General features: G+C 36.4%; 2 protein-coding genes across 2 annotated transcripts; one reads left to right on the plus strand and one right to left on the minus strand.

The window, feature by feature from the left end:
- The first annotated feature begins 4,544 nt into the window (after nt 1-4,544).
- Nucleotides 4,545-7,676, plus strand: LOC131318594 (uncharacterized). Its single transcript, XM_058348494.1, has 2 exons — nt 4,545-5,097; nt 6,336-7,676. The coding sequence occupies exons 1-2, from the start codon at nt 5,010-5,012 to the stop codon at nt 7,274-7,276; spliced, it is 1,029 nt and encodes a 342-aa protein (XP_058204477.1). The 5' UTR covers nt 4,545-5,009; the 3' UTR covers nt 7,277-7,676.
- A 1,685-nt stretch (nt 7,677-9,361) lies between these two features.
- On the minus strand, nt 9,362-18,770 carry LOC131318593 (uncharacterized). Its single transcript, XM_058348493.1, has 11 exons — nt 18,277-18,770; nt 16,354-16,441; nt 14,583-14,674; nt 14,354-14,472; nt 13,843-13,958; nt 13,641-13,768; nt 13,446-13,532; nt 11,967-12,027; nt 11,816-11,856; nt 11,604-11,724; nt 9,362-9,694 (listed from the first exon to the last, which is right to left on the minus strand). Exons 1-11 carry the CDS (start codon nt 18,609-18,611, stop codon nt 9,635-9,637), a joined length of 1,248 nt encoding a protein of 415 aa, XP_058204476.1. The 5' UTR covers nt 18,612-18,770; the 3' UTR covers nt 9,362-9,634.
- Nucleotides 18,771-19,328: the final 558 nt, after the last annotated feature.

The raw sequence follows: 19,328 nt of genomic DNA on the forward strand, positions 1-19,328 counted from the left end.
GACAAAAAAAATTTATCCCGAAACTATTTTGAAAAGATCAATTAATGGTTGAGATTCATTTTGATGTGTGTGACACAATCATCAAAGTGATTTTCAACCATTGATTGCTGTTTTCGGGGTACTTTCAGGGTAAATTTTTTTTGTACCTAGCATTCCCCGTGCCCAGAATTTTGTTTTAAAGTTGTATTTTTTTTTCCGAAGCAACCCTGATGTTGGGAATCAACTCTGAATATTCCTTTTCTATAAATTAGGGTTTGTATGGAAATTTGAAAACTGGAGAGACTTTACAAGCTTGTAAAAAGCAAGTGTTAAATGGACTATAAACATACTCATAAATATATTTTCGAACTCAAAAATAATGTAAATGAAAAATAATTTTTCTATTTTTTTGCACCGTAATAGGAAAAATTATTTGCGTAAGTACATAATTTTTTATCTTAAAATTATCTTCTTAAAAAATAAATACTTATTTCTCTTTCGGTAATGGAGCCTATGCGAATAATGGCCTTTGGGAACAAGGATTCGAGGGATGGAGTGTATTCATGTGGCTAGTTCAACCAATTGCAAGACGAGGAATTTTAGGTCTTAGTGGAACATGGTTGTTAGGAACGTCATTTCCATTAATAATGGACGTTGTCACGTGACCAGACAACCTAAGTGCAGAACTCATAAGCAAAAATCGAGATTCAAGGACTTCGACAATGCTCAAACTGCTCAAGCCTTCCAAAAATATACAAGGACTAAGCGCAAAACAATCTCATACAATTGAGGATAGGTTCAATGATCTTCACATCTTCCGACCACCACAGCGCCGCACGCTCCATTAGCATCCTTTATCTGTTTATATTTTCTAATGGATCTTTTGCAGGTCCTAGAATGGCAATGTTTGTATCATTTGTGTGCTATATATGTTGTTTTAGCAATTCCATTGAGATTCGTTTTTTTGGTTGATTTTTGTTTGTTGGTTCTAGTTGTCTTCCCAATCGGGCTGGCTTCTTGTACTTTCATATATCGATGAAGTTCTTTCTCTTTCAAAAAAATTACTAAAAATTAAAAAATTACCATCTTCAGTTATTTCTCTTCATATTGGCAAAACATTAACGTCATGTTGATGAGAATTATTGTCACAGTTCTAGAAGGCCTTGCCAATATTTGACAACATCAAACCTGAGTTTTCATTATCGAGTACGGTTGACATGACGTTTAGTGAATTCATGTCATGTTCTGGGCCGCAAGCGCTCCACGCGTTCTCACCGATGTGGAGGTCGGCGAAAAGAGCGATCTTGAACGGAGCTGCTGATGGGAATAAGAGGCCCTTTTCCGGCGCGATTTGTAGAGCGACAATACATTCGACGACCAGAATAAAGCAAAAAAAGGAGAGAGGGGAATGTTCGAGACATGATCGTCCAGCACTTTTGAGCCCTCGCCATTTTTTCCAACGGAAAGTGTGAGAATGGCTTACGCCGGCAAAGAGAGCGAGGTCGCACCGAAGAATTACGTGACTAAATGCACGAAGCAATGCGTTATCTGGATTGTTTAAAAATGTATTTATAATGGTTCAGATTTATAAAAAAAAAAACTAGGGATTGCCCATTCCAAAGGCACGAAGCAATGCGTTTTGAGCAAAAAGTTTTTTTTTATCATAAAAAGTGTTTTTGTTTTCGATCCCTTATCGCTATTTTCAATTTTATAATATGAAGAATAACATGTAATCTGTGTGTACACACTACCAATAATCATCCAAATCACGTAAATTCGAGCCAATAAATTCAAACCCAATACCATGTTGCATTCATAAGATCCTATGTTAGTATTTTCTTTTCGTATATAACTGTAGGGAAATCAACCTAAACAGAAACAACTTAAAAGCAACTAAATATTGAATTGAATGTAAGGGAATCAACAGAAATCAATTATTTAGTTGATTTAAATTCAAAAAAATAATCAAGTTTTTTAAGGAAACAACCTAAAAACAATCAATTGAAAGAATTTATTAGCCATAAAGTTAGGAAGTTTATATTAGGAAATATGTTCTCAATTGGACATATATGTTCTATTGAAAATTCGATCCGATGGTACAGAGGGTGTTGGATTTGTATGGATAAACAAAAATCACTCTGCCTATGTTATTTTCTTTTCATATATGACTATAAGGAAATCAATCTAAAAGGAAATAAATTAAAAACAAATACTAAATTGAATGTAAGGGAATCAACTTTAGAAAGAAATCAATTATTGAGTTTATTTAAATTCAAAAAGAATCAAGTTTTTTAAGGAAACAACCTAAAAGCAATCGATTGAAAGAATTTATCAATCACAAAGTACCGAGGTTTATATTAGGAAGTATGCTCTCAATTAGACGGATGTGATCTATTGAAAATTCAATCTGATGGTTGTAGAGGATGTTGGGTTTGTATAGATAGACAAAAACCACTCTATCAATTATTTTTTTTTCCGCATATGACTATAGGGAAATCAATCTAAAAGGAAACAAATTAAAAGAAAAAATTGAATTGAATATAAAGGAATCAACTTTAGACTGAAATCAATTATTGAGTTGATTTAAATTCAAAAAGATAATCAAATTTTTTAAGGAAACAACCTAAAAGCAATCAATTGAAAGAATTTACCAGTCACAAAGTTATGAGGTTCATATTAAGAAGTATGCTCTCAATTGGACGGATATGATCTATTGAAAATTCGATCCGATGATTATAGAAGGTGTTGGGTTTGTATGCATAGACAAAAATCCCCCTGTCTATGTTATTTTCTTTTCGTATATAACTATAGGGAAATCAATCTAAAAGAAAACAAATTAAAAGAAAATATTGAATTAAATGTAAAGGAATCAACTTTAGACATAAATCAATTATTGAGTTGATTTAAATTCAAAAAGATAATCAAGTTTTTTAAGAAAACAACCTAAAAGCAATCAATTGAAAAAATTTACAAGTCACAAAGTTAGGAGGTTTATATTATGAAGTATGCTCTCAATTGGACGGCTATGATCTATTAAAAATTCGATCCGATGGTTATAGAGGGCGTTGAATTTGAATGAATAGACAAAAACTGTTCTGTTTCATAATATAGATTAATCGTTCAAAATCGACGGTCAAATAAATTTAGATCATTAGGCGGCCGAGACAAGATAGAAAAACCAGCCGCAAACTGTTCGCTGGTGATTATTTCTTCTTTTTATGTTTCAATTTTAGGCGTTTGGATGGCCTGGAAAAAGACCCAACAACCCATGTGGTTTAGGTCTCTAGAACCAAAAATACTTTTTACACACAACACACAAACACAGAAGAGTAGGACAATATTGTCCGCAAAATATTTCTTCCATGTCATAATTCTTGGGATTAGATTCAATAAATAAGCACATCCTAATCCCATCCATCTAGGAATGTGGGTCCTCTTATGTGATGAAAAATGAATTTTTTTTTTCAAACGATAACAGATGATACTATAACTCCAACCAAATATTACATCAAGATGAAAATTTGTTCTTAGACAAAGGAACAAGTAACCAAGATGGCGGAAATTTATTTCACAGACTATACCCCAAACCAGCTAAACTTTTTTCTGCAGAAATAAACCAAAACAACCAACTAGGACAAACCCAGCAGTCGGAAGAAAGACTCACGGCAAGAAACTAAAGAGAAAATCTCCACGAAAGGAAGGAGAAGAAACAAAGGATCGCAAACTAACTAGAAAAAAAAAAAAAAAAAAAAAAACCTCTCTAACCTGTTTGTTTCACGTGTTTACATTTATGCTTCATTCACTTTATAAATCAAATGGAAAAATCTAAAATCAGCCCAATGGGCTGACAATAAGAAGTGTGAATTTATATTAAAAAGTGTAAAAAATATATATAGAAATATGTGTTTTTCTTATTCTCTTGTGTGCTTATTGTCAACCCACTGGGCTGACAATAGAAAGACCGAAATCAAATTCATCGAATAGCGGTATTTGCCTGAACGTAGCATAACTATCACCAGGAAATATGAACCGTCAGTTTCTGATGATTTATTTACATTGTGAGAATATGATCCGATTAAACTTTTATGATGCCCAAACAATCTAAATTTTGTACATGGATGATAAACACGTACATGAATATTTACCTTGTGAGAATACGATCCGATTAAACTTTTATGATACCCGATCAATTTAACTTTTGGTACATGGATAATAAAGACGTGCATGGATATTTACCTTGTGAGAATAAGATCCGATTAAACTTTTATGATGCCCCACCAACCAAAATTTTATAGGGATAATAAACACGTGCATGAATATTTACTTTGTGAGTATAAAATTCGATTAAACTTTTATGATGCCGATCAATCTAAATTTTATATGTAGATAATAAACACGCACATAGATAGGAAACACATTGGACTTGAAAAAATTTGCGGACCAAATAATCAGATGGGAGAGTGAATAATCAGATGGGAGAGTGAGTTAATTAAACGCTATTAAAATGTCACTTTTGGAAACCCCCACCGACTTATGTTACATGTTTCAGTCCTTTTCGGAGAAGGAACAGGACTACTCGATGTTGTTGCTTCAAACCAGGACCATATATAATACTCCGTAGGCGTATATATACCAAACATCGAACTGTTCAACAGCAGCTGCCTGTCGTTTCCTCTTTCGCGATAACTTTCAAACCCCATCGTAATCCTCCACAGATCGCCCAATTCGAACCCCTCTGATTGCTTTTCTGAGCAAAATCTCACATACCCACCTGTTGATTCCTCTTCAAAGCCTTTTATCTTCGATTTTCCGTACAAAACCTAGTTGTTTTGAGACCAAAACTGCTTGTTTTGGGAATTGGGTTTGAGGATTTTGGTTTGATTGGGAAAATCCATCTGTGGTTTTATTGGTTTGGGTCTGATTCAGTTCAACAAATTTGATTGCTACGTGGGTTTGTTCGGAACTTTTCTGGGTTATTTATTTTGGGTTGAAATCATCTTGGATTTTTGGTTAGTGGTGTTGTAGTCCTGATGATGGATAGTGGGAGAAGGCGAAGGAGTGATAATTATAACCAGGAAGTTGCAAGAGCAAGATCGCATGACAGAAAGCCACCCCTTGGTATGGATATTCTCTGTTTATTTGGTATTCTCAGCAGTTTATTTTTATTTGTTTGTGTTTGATATCTGAATATGTTTGCATGATGTGTCTTGTTAATTGTTTTTGGTAGAGGAATATGGGGTTTCTTTGGATTTTGAGAAGGATTTGTCTTGGTAGGAATTTTTTGGTTTTTAGTGTCCAATATGTAGAATTTTATAGCTTGGATGTGGGAGGAGGTTTTCAAAGTATCTGTTTAGGAACGTGCTGTTAGATCTTCAAATCGGTTTAATCATTGAGGTTAGGCAATTTGGTGTTCGGATCTTCTCCCGTGCGTATTGCGTTATTGTTTACCCTTGCATGCATATACGAAGCTCTTAGTATCATATTCCTAATGATGTTTCTGGTCCTTTGTTTCAATTATGGGAAACATGTATAAGTTTGTACATACCCGAAATCTTTTTTATTGGAAGTAGACATCAACAACTTAAAAACGGTTGCGAAAAGGACAACTACACAATTGGAAGTTGAAATAAAATTGAGTAGTGCCTTCGAAAATGATAAGTTCATTGTATGATAGCGTTACAAGCAAGTGTGAAAAGGTTCTTTCATACCAACCCAAAAGTGCTAATAAATGTTGGGCTTCAGTTATGTCGTTGTAGTCCAAAAGTATAACGAACGGTGGCAAGGCTAAAATGTTTACAGATTGGTGCTTGTTTGTTATATTTGATGGTTGCGTATCATTATGCTCGAATTGTGTATTGTGTAAGTACTGAACAATCGCACCACTCACTGTGTACTAAAGCCTACTTGTTTTCCATTCTCATCCATTATGGTGTCGTTTTCTGTTGGGGAATCAATAACTACCTTAACCGGTTCTCTTAGTCCTGCAAAGTGGGAATGCTTCGATGACCTGTTTCGGTCTTTCATTTTCTTTGTTCTGAGGGGTTGGGAAGTTGAGTATCATTCAATTGATTAACTCGGGCCTCTGGCTCAATAGTGATAGTTGTATTTGTTCTTGTTTAGATGTCATGAACTATCCTGTCTGATTATAGTCTCAAGTTTTTACTCTCTTTTTTCTTATGATTGGCAATTATTGTCTTGACTCTTAAATACTCTGGGATTTATTTTCATCTTTTACATTTCAGATCTTCTCTGCATTGTTTCATTCTCCGGCACCTAACTTTCGTTTCCTTTTTGGCAAATTTGTTTCTTTGTGTTTATCCCGCTACATAAGTCTGACCCTTCATGTTTTCCTTCAGGTAATTGGCAGCAAAGTGTGCCTTCATGGGAAAGGAGTCCTTCAGGTAATCGGCAGCAAACTGTGCCTTCATGGGAACGGAAATTTTGCACTGTGGTTGGTTCACTCCCATGGAGAAATATCTTAGACGCCAAGAAGTTTATACACCTATACGACAATGTGCTGAAATGGAATGACTCTGCTGGTGAAGAGGCATTCATCAATGCTAAGAACCGGTTCTGGGCACACATAAATGGCCTTCCCTGTCAAATACCATCCCCTGATCCAGATATTTATAATGATAAGATAGATTGGAATGCCAACGTCGATCCTCAGCTTATATTGGACTTAGAATCCGAGCCTATTGCACCGGAAAACCAAGAAAAGGCCGAACCGGTCGTGATTATGGGTGGACTCTTCTCTGATAACTTATACTCTCCATCCGGGTGGGGTGATGCTGAAGATGATATGAAAAAGACCGGTTTTCCTTCAGAAAATAAGGAAAATCCATGGGAGTCCGACTCCGCTCAGGTTAATGAATCTGTTAGACAGAATGGATGGGGAGATGTCTGTAATGATTCGTGGTGTGCAAATCAAGATACCGGAGTGGCGAAAAATACTGGTTGGGAAGATGGTTGGAATCAATGGGAGAATAAAAACCATGAGTCTAATAATTCGAAATATGGAACAAATTCCGGAGTTTGGCAACCGTGGGACCACGGGAATCAAGAAAACACTGGTGGGTGCATGTCAAGGTATAAAACCTCGAGGTTTCGTGGCGATGACAAACCTACAAACAGGGAATGGAGGAACGGAAAGGGAAGAAAGAGTGTGAATTTCGTTTGTGAACTTCCTTATGTGGATAATAGACAGCGGAACTTGATGAATTCATGCACCCCAATCAGGCATAACGGATCTGCCAAACGAGGACATCAGTGGAGGTGGGAGAAACCAGTTTCTTGAATGTGAAGGTGAATAATATTGCTCCATTTGGTTCATTCTTAAGTATATATTGGTCTGCATCTTTCTGAAAAATGGTGTGTACACCAATTAGGTGGTGTCTGTGTTTTTTTTTGGTAGTAGTTAGTAATAAGTAGTGTTTGTTGCTCCCAAAAAAAAAAAAAGTAGTGTTTGGCTGAGAAATTTTCCTCTGAAATTTTGAACATGTTTTGCTCTATTGGGGGAGGATGTTTTGTAATATTAGGAGTGCAGAGTCATATTTTGCAAGTAGGTTGAGAATAAGAATTGTTGTTTATATTATGAACCTTACCTGCTGGGTTTGGTTTTATAAAGGAGGGTTTTGTATTCTGGTCCCTGGGATTACTTAATATAGTAGTAGTAATTTCTATTGTTTTGTGAAGAATATCTGCTTATATTCGCATATAGCTTGTGCACATGGCCTTTTTTTTTTTTTTTTTTTTATACTTGTGTTATGTGCCGGGAGGATGTTTTCATATGATTTTTCTTTTCTAACCGGATGTTTAGGTCCGCTGACACTTCTCGACTAATTTTGAGTCCGGAAGTTAACGTCCGGACAAACTCTCCATTTATCTAGAGTTATAGAATATTTGGCCTCTGTAGCATTCAAACGTGCGACCTAATGGAGAATAGACACTTATTGCTTTCTCATGCCTAATTAGCTAAATTTCTTGGGGTTGACTTTTTCATATAGTATTTTTTTGGAGTTGACTTTTTCATATTATTAAAGTACTATGAAAGGGCTGTCTTTGATTAAAGTACTCTTTAAAGTATTTGGAAAGTCTTAGTGATATGCAGAAAATAGCCTATTAAGTTTTTAATAATCTTAAATCCTCTTTATACTTTATGTAAGTACATCCCTCCAAAAATACCACAGCATTCCACGTACATAATAGTAATTTCACGAGTCATTGTAAGATAATTTCGTTCGTCATTTTAAGCAAATAGACTCTCTGTTTGCTGTGTCATGCATTGATTTTCTGTCATTGATAAAGTTTGTTGAGGGGAAGAAAGATAAATCCTAATTTTTTTGAGGAAGAATTAGATATTGTTCTCTTCCATTTTCAAAAAGAATTTTTTAAAAAATTCATTCTAGATTCCCCCTACTTCCAATATTTCTCTCTCTATCTCTCTCCACTTATTACCCCTACTATTTTTCAAAAAAAATTTCAAAACACAAACCAAACAAAACATTAAAAATAAATATTTATCTTTTGAATTAAAGGTGATAATATTGTGAGAGAATGACTTGTCTCGTAAAGCGAAAAATAATTTCTCTTAAAAAATAAGAACCTTCGTGAAATGTGACCTTAAGCAGTGGACAATATGCACATAATGCCATAAATTAAAGTGTCAACGTACTTTTCATAAATATTACTAATGTAGATTTCATAGACTCCATACATTTTTTTTTTTTTTACATTAATCATTGTTCATTGGGATGTAGTTCAAGTTTTTCACAAGATATACAGAATGGTGGTATTTTTTTTTTTTGCTCGGCAAACGAAACTTTTATAACACTCGAAGGGATACATCGAGCGGTTCAAACACAGTAAGATTACACGCTTACTTGATCAAACCAGAAGAAAAGGAAAAAAAAGAACAACAAAACCACTGGGGAAGAAGTTTACCTTAACTCGAACCAGTACCTCAATTCAATATTAGACGATAAATTGATCGAAAACCATCTGCCCAGCTTGAGTATGAGATCGGTATGTCACTAACCGAGTGAATGCAGGTACAATGATATGTTCATTTGTCCTAGATTTAGTGTCGCCAGTCAACCGATCAACAATTCACACAAGTAACCATTTACGCAAACACGCTCCATGCAGAGAGAAGCCAATACATGAACATATGTCCCGCTTTGCTTCCCTTTTAATCCCATCAGTGTACATTAATCAGTAAAAGAGAAGCAAATTTTGACAGTCTACCACATAAAAGAGGAGCGAGCATCTGAGAGTGGTTACAATGTTTGATTAGGCTTAAGCCTGGATCAAAAGTAAGGTAGTCATTGCAGCGCAAACGTAACAAAATACTGGAATCAAAATAAGAAACAAAATTTCGTGATGAATGAAAAGAGATTTAACAATCTTCACCTTTTGAACTTTTAAACCAATGTCAAGGTTGTCATCTCAAATGTGCAAAATTCTGCTGGTAATCATGTCAACACCGCTCAAACTGTAACATATTCATGTTTCCTACCAACTTACCTAGAGTTACTCTTTCCAACAGAAGAATTAAAATATACAACACACTTGCGTGATGAGATAGTCCTGCACTTTAATGAACACCACCGATGAGGAACCGCCAACTGTTAGTAAGTTTTCCAGTGTTGCTGTCTCATTTGTACCAACCAGTGAGTAACCATCTAAGCATGAAACAGAAGCAGCAGCAGATGGCCTGTGACATGATTATAGATATACTTTAGTACCACCATGTCTTTTTATTTTTCTGGACATGAGCTGAATTCAGACCACCTAGTTTCCGGTTCATTGACAAGTTGGTGGTTCGTATGAGTTCACATAGGTTACAGAATAACTTCATCCGAACAAGATCACAAAAAAGAGGTAAAGTCCAAATCTTATCTAGCGCTTCAAAAGTAACTTTGTCGACATGCTCACTTGCAATAAACCACACGATTTTCACATATTGATCAAATTTGTGATTGAAGAAAGTTCAGATGATCATATGCTGGGGAGGAGAGGGGAAGAGAACAGGGTTTGCTCAAGTATCTTGAGAACCCAGGATCTGTGTGTGCGTGTTTTGTCAACATATGTATACCTAATTACCTATATATGTGTGGGTCGGCACATGTATGTGTAAATCTATATTCCTTTTTCATAGTAAGACAAGAAAGAAATGGCATGACACCACATGAATTCCCCGTATCTATAATATAAAATAGAGCGAATTTTTGTTTACACATACAAACAAGAGCACATCTTCAGCCATCAGATCAAATTTTCAATAGGTTATAGCTGTCCACTCAACTCATTTAATAAATTTATTCTCTCTCTCCCTCTTTCCTTACTCCTTAGGCAATGTTGCCTTTTTTGGCGATAGACATATTTTTTCTTTATTTAACAACATGCCTTTTATTATCAAAAAGTTTTTTCTCCCTATCGTTAATCTTAACTCTATTATTGCAGTGTTGTGCATTGTACATGTTCACTCATCCATAAGAGAACTCTATTCAATTACTTTCTTCCATCAGCTGAGGTAATAATGGAAAAACGTTATAGAAACTTTAGTCACAAAAGAATAAATTTAGTTTTTTTCAGTAACAAGTTGTTTCACCTATTTCCTGAATGCATGATTCGAAGTAGTAGTGCTTGATAATTTGTCTCAGTTGTAGGCCTGTAGCATTCCTTTGATTTGAAAAGGGGAAAATTAACTCAAGTTCTAGCATTCAGTTGCAAGAATCACTTCAATTTTAAAGAAACAACAACATTCGTTAACTTACGGGATCGAAGTGGAGTTTTAAAACGATTCTTTTTTTTTTTTGGATTAGTTGTTGGTTGAACTATATTGTTTACAGGTGTGATATAAGTATTGGTTGATCGTGATAGCTGTTAATGAATGATTGTGCATAAATTAATTAGAAATATCATATGGGTATATATATGCTCCTACTTTTTCAATGGTGTGGTATTATTTGTTGTGAAACTATTCTAAGAAGAAATTAGTTCAATTTATCTTATTTGAAGAGAATTTTAAAAAATAAATTATAAAATTTTCCATTTGGGTTTGTTAAGTTGTGATCACTAGAAGGGAAGGATAATTTTTTTAAAGTTGTAATAAAAAAGTGTTGTGTCGCGCCTTCTTCTTTTTTATCAGCGTATTGTGCCGTGCCTTTAGGCACGGGCAATCACTAGTGTATCTACATATGGAAGAAGAGATGAGTGTATCTATCCCACACCCTGTATATCTATGTTTATATATAACTATATTTCTCTTTTGATGCGGGAGCTTCAATAGTGTCTCCCACTTTGTCGGCGAATACCTTATACCACTTTGACTTTTACCACAAAATGACGTGACATAACAAGGTGTAACAAAAGACCGCAAAGGACGTAACGAACGTAACAAAGTAATACCACATTATTTGGATTAATGGCATGAATGTTGGCCCATGTCATAACATCCACCATAAAATAGTATAACATTCACCAAATATATGCATTACAATACCATACTAAGGAATCGTAAATTTGTAACAACCACCATAAAAGGACATAGTATGCAGTAGATTTGTCACTTGCACATTATATTTATTCAAGGTTCAAGTGATAAGATCACGATTTCATACCTGGAAAACAAGTAGAAGGATGCAAAGTGACTTCTCTGACATCCGTCCAAATTGTCTGAGGAACAAATTCACGAGCGTTCCATCATTTGTACCAGTCAGGAGTCCTGTCTGAGGGTCAAACCTGAGAAGTTCAAAGATTTGAATGATATGCCAAAAGGCAAGTTCACAAGGATACAAATAGTAACAACAGCAAAAGATAAGTTGTAACTTACCTTGGAAGACGATGCCGTGGACAAGGAATGTAGCCAGAAAGCTAACAAAAGATAGTGGGAAACAAGAATATTTAAAAAATTTAGCACGCCATGAAATAGCGGAAGTTCAGACAGAGAAAGGAGACGCAAGAAAGAAATGCTTTCATCAAACCTGAGGGAGTGATAGGAGGAAGTTCAAAACTTGAGGAAGGAAGAATATCAAGAGTGTTTCACTGTTACAAGATTTGGTGACACACTAATTCAGTAATTCAGTACTCACCAAACTAATTCAGTACTCACAAGATCAATATATACAGATCAATGATAAACAAAAACACAGTCATAGAAAGAAACAAAGACGTTTTTGTCACCAGACATTGGGAGTTCAAGCTTGGAGACCTAGAGATCTGTCAAAAATCATTGACAGATGTTTGATACTGACAAACGTCAATTTTTATACCATTAACATGCCATTGAGAAAAAGGTCATTCTAGTATTCTACAAGTTAATATTTCTTATAAGGTCCAATAACTGCATCTGTCTCATGCAGCACAATAGAAGGAAGGTCCTCTTACGAAAAAGGAAGCTCACTTATAAAAGAAATAGGTAGACTTGTTGTTGGGATTTGTCCCACGTCGGTTAATTATCTCCTCCAAAACTAGTATATAAGCCTAGGCGGCCTCTCCACTCTTTGCCAATTGGTTTGGAGTTGGATACTTTAACACTTGTATATGAAGGGCGAGCCTGGTGTAACGGTAAAGTTGCTCCATTGGGACCTGGAGGTCACGGGTTCAAGTCACAGAAACAGCCTCTCTGCTTGCAGGGGTAAGGCTGCGTACATCAACCCTTCCCCAGACACCGCAATGGCGGGAGTCTCATGCACTAGGTTTGCCCTTTTAGGTAGACTTGTATCTAACATGCTAAAACTTAGTCCACGGACCACGAGCATCTGCAACAATGAATTCAGGATATTTCCGGGGAAAGAAATACCTTTAAATTCTATACAAATACCACTCCACAATAGTTTTATGAGTTTGCATAAATTTTGCAATCAATATAGTAACTCATCAACTACTTACAAGTTTACATTGCAAAAAACTACTTTAATTATTTAAGCTGCTGTACGTGTTGCACATTTATGCTAACATGGTGGTTCACTGACTCCTATCTCAATACTGCACATATTGAGACAGCGTTGTTTTAAACATATACGTTTGGAACTTATTTCGGTATTTTTTACTTTTTGTAACTTTTGTTTAACTTTTCAACATAATTTTAGGGGTTAAACGTTTGTCTTGATGAGATGAATCGGAAAAGTATAAAAATATGGATGGATATTGAAATTTTTTAAATAAGACGGCATTTAAGCTCCAAAAGACAGCTGTTTGATACTTTTTTCATCTTTAGTGAACTTTGTTTTTTTTGCTTTTGGTCATAATTTTGTACTTTTTAGACTCCTCTCGTCGAGACAGATGATTAATCCCAAAAAAAATCAAGCGAATTTAACAAAAATTTAGAAAAGAGAACAAAACACACAAAACAAAGAAATAAGTCAAGTTTAGAAGAACTCAGCCTGAGTTCTCAATTTGCATTTAACATAATGGCATTAAGCCGAGAAAGACGGGAGGAGAAGAACAATAAGGAGACGCACCTAAAGTGGCCTAGGATGCCAGCTACAGCCATAGTCATTCCAGCAAAGTAGGTGTAGGTGTCACCAACAAAAACTGAAGAAGGATACCTAGAATAGAGCCAAGAAAGTTTCAATGGTCACATGATTATGCCACAAGAATTCTTCTGAACCTTTTTTTCCTGGAAGTAAATCTGAAGCACTAAATATGACTCATACCAGTTGTAGGAAAGTAAAGCCAAAGAAGTGGCAAGTAATGGTTGAACAAGGTAAATAGAGAATGCATGGGCCTGTTTATACTCAGGGTCAGAAGATACTCCAATTTGAATTACATTATGTACCAAGATCTGCAAAACAGAACTACGTGTCAGAGTAGATCAAAGAATTAACATTCTAATGTTGCGCAACATCGGGCACTTACAGCAGACGAGATCACAACTGTCTGCCCAACTTCTAAGCCATTCAAACCAGCATGGATGTTGATAGAGTTTGTGCAAAAAATGGCCAAAAGCCACATATAAAGCTTATATATCCACCCTGTTCACATCAGCAATGGTGGAAGAGCAAGATATGAATCAACCACTTGAAGTTTGAAGGATTAACATTTATTACTCTCTCAAATAATGAATGTAAACTAAAGTCCTAAATCATATTGTGCTCCCAATAATTCTCACAACACCCCATAATTCTCCTTATTCATTATACCGTCTAAGGAAGTGACAGATAAAGTTGAAAGCCAAGACAAAATCGAAGATTGGCAGATGAGAGATAAATTAGCAGTTCCTTGAGATAAAAGAACCCCCCATTATCTTTTCACTACCCAACAATGTTAAAAGGTCCACAAAATAAAAGGTCCACAAAATAATTGCATTATGCTGCTAAGATGAAAAAATGAAGAAGTTAAAAGATGTTCTCAGTTTCAGAATGAGTACCTAGATCCAAAATCTCAAGTCCAACGTAAGGAATGAGAGGCTTTGGTATAATAATAGTTGTATGCCCAGCATAGGCCATCAAAAGAGGAAGAGCAGCAATTGATGGCAGTGCAAGTTTCCTGCTCTTCAAAATTGTATAAAATTACACCACGATTTAGTTTGCACTAATTATCAAAGTATTGCTAAGGGTATCAATGGTCAAAAAGATGGATCGCTAAACCATACTCACACTCTCCAAGGGACATCCAAGACATCGTCAACAAATCCAAGCAACATCATGAAGCAGATTGATGCCAATGCCGCATTGTACTCAACAAGCCACTGCACAAATCAAATACTCGAAGTCTCTAATAGTGCAGTCTTATGCTGCTTGAAGCTAATAATTTTTAACAAGTCCCATCGAATAATGCAAAAGCAAGAGTATTGATATCTTGAAAAGCAAAACATTTATATGACAGACAGGCAAAACAAGAAGATAGGGGGGGGTAATGTAGTAAAACAAGAAGATACTCCAATTTCCTGCTCTACAAACTCTTTGTCTAGTAAACCACATCCATGGTTCCTTAAGCCAAAACTAAAACGAACAAACATTAGATATTAAGCACAGAATCCTCCCCAAAATACCCATGTTGGAAGGTAATGTAGTCAAGGTACTGAACTGCAAAATGACCAGTTATCACCATTCAAGTTTGGACTCGAACTAAGTCAAGAATGAATAATCATAATCATATATTCTGTAATACTGAATGATCTAACTACTACATCCCAAGAATTGAGCCACAGAAAGTACTGTACATATGATAAATTCTTCCACTCATTATTGGTAATATGAAGTACTAAGACAAATAGTTAACTCAGGACAAAGGTGAGAAACTACTCAACTAATCTCCAGAAAAGCCTCATTCTGACCACCAAAGTTAGGCATAACTCCAATTTTCTCCATTCTATCCAGGTTCAATTTCATTCACAGTGACGACCTATATTGCATGGACAGTCTATTGATAAGGGCTTGACAAGAAGGTAAACTCTAAAAGGTATGATATGGATTTGGAAAGGGTAAAATTCCCTACAGATGTTGGCTACCCATTTATACACGAGTTCACATAGAATATCATTTGCAGTGCCATATAACAACAAAAATATTCATGGAATATCCCAACTCCCAACATGGAGAGTTCCCCTTAGTTAAGAATCCTACAGGCTACACCATTGTCCAACTGTCTTGGAAATGCCTTCCTTGAGAACGGTGAAGTAACCATAGTGCCTTTAGTAAAACTCAGACAATCATTTGGGTAAACATTTTGGACCCAAATCACCCTTTTGTCCCCCGAACAACATTTCCATCTGATTCCTAGCAAAAGAGATACATAGGCAGCCCGCACGGGAGAACAATATTTTGTATTTCAGTTTTTTATTGGTTTCGAGTAGGATTGGTTTTTCCCATAGTTGTCAAAGGCGAAAGGGCCACCGAGGCGCAAAGTCCTATGGTGCCCGAGGCGAGAGGGGCAAGGCGAGGCGCGCGCCTTTGACAACTATGGGCTTTCCTTTCCAGTTTATGATTAGAAACACAATAATTGAGCATCATCAACAATCAATGCTCACTAGGGTCAAATTCAACAAAGCTCGGAAAACTTCCAAGGGCTGCATGCCCACACCACCTCAACATGCAAAAAAAGAGTTCCACGAATATCACCAACAACAAACCAATATGACTCTAAAATCTTCCCAGAGCCTTCCCAAAGCGCACTCCGGGAGAACTAGTTACAATCATATGACTACCAAAAATCCCCATCTAAGAGTGAATACAGCGTGGAAGTATGACAAAGACACATTAACAACATTTTACTTCAAAGATAAAAAAACGTATCATAACTAATACGTAGAAGAAAATGGGAGAACTGAAACAGTTGGAAAGTGAAAATAAATTATGACATCATCAAAACTCAAAAGCTGTTTCGCAGAAAATTGCAGTTTAAGAAACAATAAGGTGGAGTACTTACAATTGAATCTGATGTAAAATTGAAGTACTGAAACAAGATTGCTAGCACTAAGAAAACAATCCCAACAGCAATACCCAGTGACTCAGGCCTGCAAAAAAACAAAATAACCTGGATAAGACTACTTCGCCGTAAGATTTACAGGGATAAAGGATTATTAATATCATCGTCTGATCACATAAAATGATTTAAGAAATAATAGGCTCCTTGATCTAATAAAACATATCCCTACCACTATTTTTAGTGTAGTAATTGTAGACCAGTTATAAAATATCACAAACTGGACCCATGTTCATAATGTAAGGACACATGCATCAAAATGACATAGAAAGCCATGTGAAAACTATAAAGTACTCGAACTGCTGTTAAATGTTGTTATTTTAGTTCTTAGTAGACCAACATGCAAAAGTCTCCAATCAAAGGACTCTAGTCCACTAAACCCATGATAATTTCACAAACTCTACCTCATCTGGACTCTAGTCAACATGCAAAAGTCTTCATCTGGATCCTTTCAGGTGAAATCCTTGGCAAGCTAATTGGAAAACCTTGGCTCCACTCAAAGTGAGTTTCTTTGTTTGGTGCGCTGCTCAAGGCAAAATTCTTACTATTGATAACTTGATTCGAAGAGGGAGAATCATGGTAAATTGCGGGATGCAGTGACGGTCGATCACCTTCTCCTTCATTGCCCGGTGGCTTGGGAGCTTTGGACTTTGGTGTTCTCTTGGTTTGGGATTCAATGGGTTGTTTCAAGTAGTGTCATGGAACTCTTAATTGCTTGGAAAGGTGCTAGAGTGGGAAAAAGAAGAAAGTGTGTTTGGGCTATGATCTCTCTTTGCTTGATGTGGGTGATTTGGCGTGAAAGGAATTCGAGATGCTTTGAGGGGGTTGAAAAGCCTTTATTTAAAATTAAAAGTTTCTTGTTAAATAGCTTGTATAGTCGGGACAAGTATGATTGTTTCCCATCTCTTGGCCAATTTTTAGATTGGTTTGAGCTTTTTCAGTAGAATAGGAGTGCAGGTGTATAGGGCCTTTTTGTCTCGTGGCCTTCAATTGTATATGGGCAGCATTCCGTTAATGCCTTGTTGGTAATATATTCTTTTACTTATCAAAAAAATTTCACAAACTCTGCCCCTAAAATATATATAAAATGCCAAAACAATTTCAGTAACCAGCACTAGCCAAATTAGTGCATGTACAACAATTCATGTATCAGTTTTAGGAAACTAATTTGTTTTCCTTAACCTATATAGCTAAATTATGAGGATTGAAAAGTCACATAAATCAGAGCTTTGCATTACAAATGAATTCATTTCAACGAGAACGACAACAGTAAATGGCCTAGAACATAAATAATCACGCCAAACCAACCAAACTAAGACTTCTGCAGCCCTAACCAATTAGGATAAAATAAATCATCATTATGCTCTGTCAAGGGCTATTTAATCAATTAAGTTCAACAAAACTCGCAGCTTCACAAATTTCACCAAAATTATCAGCAAAACAATCAAGTTATGTACTAATTGAAATCCTACCAAACTTAACGTTACATTATATGTTACAAACTCGAGCCTTTCTATTAGGCTTGTACCGGCGTCGCATATGTCAAGTCTCCACTCGTCACCGGGGCATGCGTCCCCACTGAAATGTTCATTTTTTTTCCCTCTCAAACACTTGAAACTAATTTGAGATGTGGCTCTTAGCCCATCTAGTTGTTACCAAGGGAAGGTTTTGGGTTCGAGTCTATGGAGAGACTTCAAACTCCCTTTGGTTTGTTAACCCACCAACTTTCCCACTAACCCCGCTGGTCATGGTTGTCAATATCCGTACGATTCACGGTTCACGCAAATTATGTGACTTAGCGTGAGACAGAGCATTAGAAAATGCACCATTTTGACAAGGGAAAAAAAGGAGGGAGAAGGAACTCACACTTTGACAGAGCCTTGAGGGGTGCCTTTCTTATTGATATCGTAACCGAACAAATTGCGCCTCAACACGTATCTAGACGCCACGGGGATCATGGCTAGGGTCAGAAAGAATCCAGCGGAGCTGACTGCGGCGCTGATGAGGATGGATCGCTTGAGGTCGGGCTCGATGTTGTAGTGAGACAATATCAGGTACAAGTACGGGACAAAGAAGATGAGAGATACTTTCAGGATTTGGCCCGCCTTCGATGGGGCCATTGGAGGGTCCGTCGTCAGAGGCTTCGCGGCGGCGGCGGCGGTGGAGGCGGCCTCTGATGTGGCTCTCTTCCGAGCTGTCATGGCGTCTTCTCTCTCTCTCTCTCTCTCTCTCTCTCTCTCTCTCTAACTGTGACTGTATCTATGTCCTCATTGATTTGCTTCTGAGAAAACTCAAATCTGTATGCTCTCTCTCTCTCTCTCTCTCTCTCTCTCTCTCTCTCAAATCTGTGGAAAATGTCTGTTTTACTCTCCGGTGCTGTGTGATCCAATGAGAGTTGTACATGTCAGATCTGAAATGTCACTAGAGGGCTCCCAAGGGACGCCCAACTGCTGCCCACGTGGCAAGGAAAAAATTGCTGACTCGTTAATTGAAATGGATATAAATAGAGAAATTTTGGAAAATCACAAAAACGAGAAATTTTGGAGTGAAGATGGGAATCAAGATTCACTAGTGTGATCGCAAGTGACACAAAATAAGATTCCTCGCGGGTTTTTTGACGATATTTATTTTGTAAATTTAGACAGATTCATCATTCCATGCAGAAAAAAAAGTTTGATCAGACAGTAATAAGAGTTTGATCAAATCACAATGGCTATAAGAGAAATAGATGTAGACACTTGTTCAATTTTCGCGTGACAATTATTATTTTTCAAGTAGGTATTAATGTCTAATTAATCTAATTTTTTCCGTCAGCAGTGAATACATTGAAAATTATTTGATTGGTTACTTGAGTGTTTGAACGAATATTATTATTTGTCCAAATTAGGACTAAATTCATAGATTGACAGGCCTTAGTT

The sequence above is a fragment of the Rhododendron vialii genome, chromosome 3a, assembly GCF_030253575.1.
Source record: "Rhododendron vialii isolate Sample 1 chromosome 3a, ASM3025357v1".
Lineage (NCBI taxonomy): Eukaryota > Viridiplantae > Streptophyta > Magnoliopsida > Ericales > Ericaceae > Rhododendron > Rhododendron vialii.